We start from the raw sequence: 441 nt of genomic DNA on the forward strand, positions 1-441 counted from the left end.
CTGCTGCTACTGTCTTTGATCTTTCGCTTCTTCTTCTCGCCTGCTTCTTCTTCTCTTTTCTCCCGCTGCTGCTGCTGCTGCTGCTGCTGCTGCTGCTGCTGCTGCTTTCTAGCTGCGTATAAAGTATAATTAAAGTTTTTATTTTTATTTAGGTTGTTGAGGGCCCCCTCGCGGGCCCCACAAAGAGAATCGAATTCGTCAAAAAATAAAACAGCAGGAGACACAGCAGCAGCAGCAGCAAACAGCCGACGCAGACAAGCTTCGCTCTCTCCTACATATTTATTTAGTAGTTCAGGGCCTATACACAAACCCTAAACCCTAATAATAAACCCTCATAAACAATCATAAACCCTAATAAACAATAAACCCTAGAACTGTCTCGCTGGGAGAAAAAAGGAACAAAAAAAACGCGATAAAACCACTGCCTCTACCCTAAACCCT

At 44.0% G+C, this 441-nt stretch overlaps 1 protein-coding gene across 1 annotated transcript in view; it reads right to left on the minus strand.

Moving 5' to 3' along the window:
* Positions 1-441, minus strand: part of EMH_0093350 (ATPase, AAA family domain-containing protein, putative) — a gene marked incomplete at both ends in the record, with an annotated part of 5958 nt that overhangs the window by 2114 nt on the left and 3403 nt on the right. The window contains one exon of the mRNA XM_013494884.1: positions 182-298. Coding sequence (XP_013350338.1) covers positions 182-298 — 117 coding nt within the window. The remainder of the gene's footprint in view (positions 1-181; positions 299-441) is intronic.

Source organism: Eimeria mitis, genomic scaffold, assembly GCF_000499745.2.
Source record: "Eimeria mitis Houghton genomic scaffold, Emh_scaff132, whole genome shotgun sequence".
Taxonomy (NCBI): Eukaryota; Apicomplexa; class Conoidasida; order Eucoccidiorida; family Eimeriidae; genus Eimeria; species Eimeria mitis.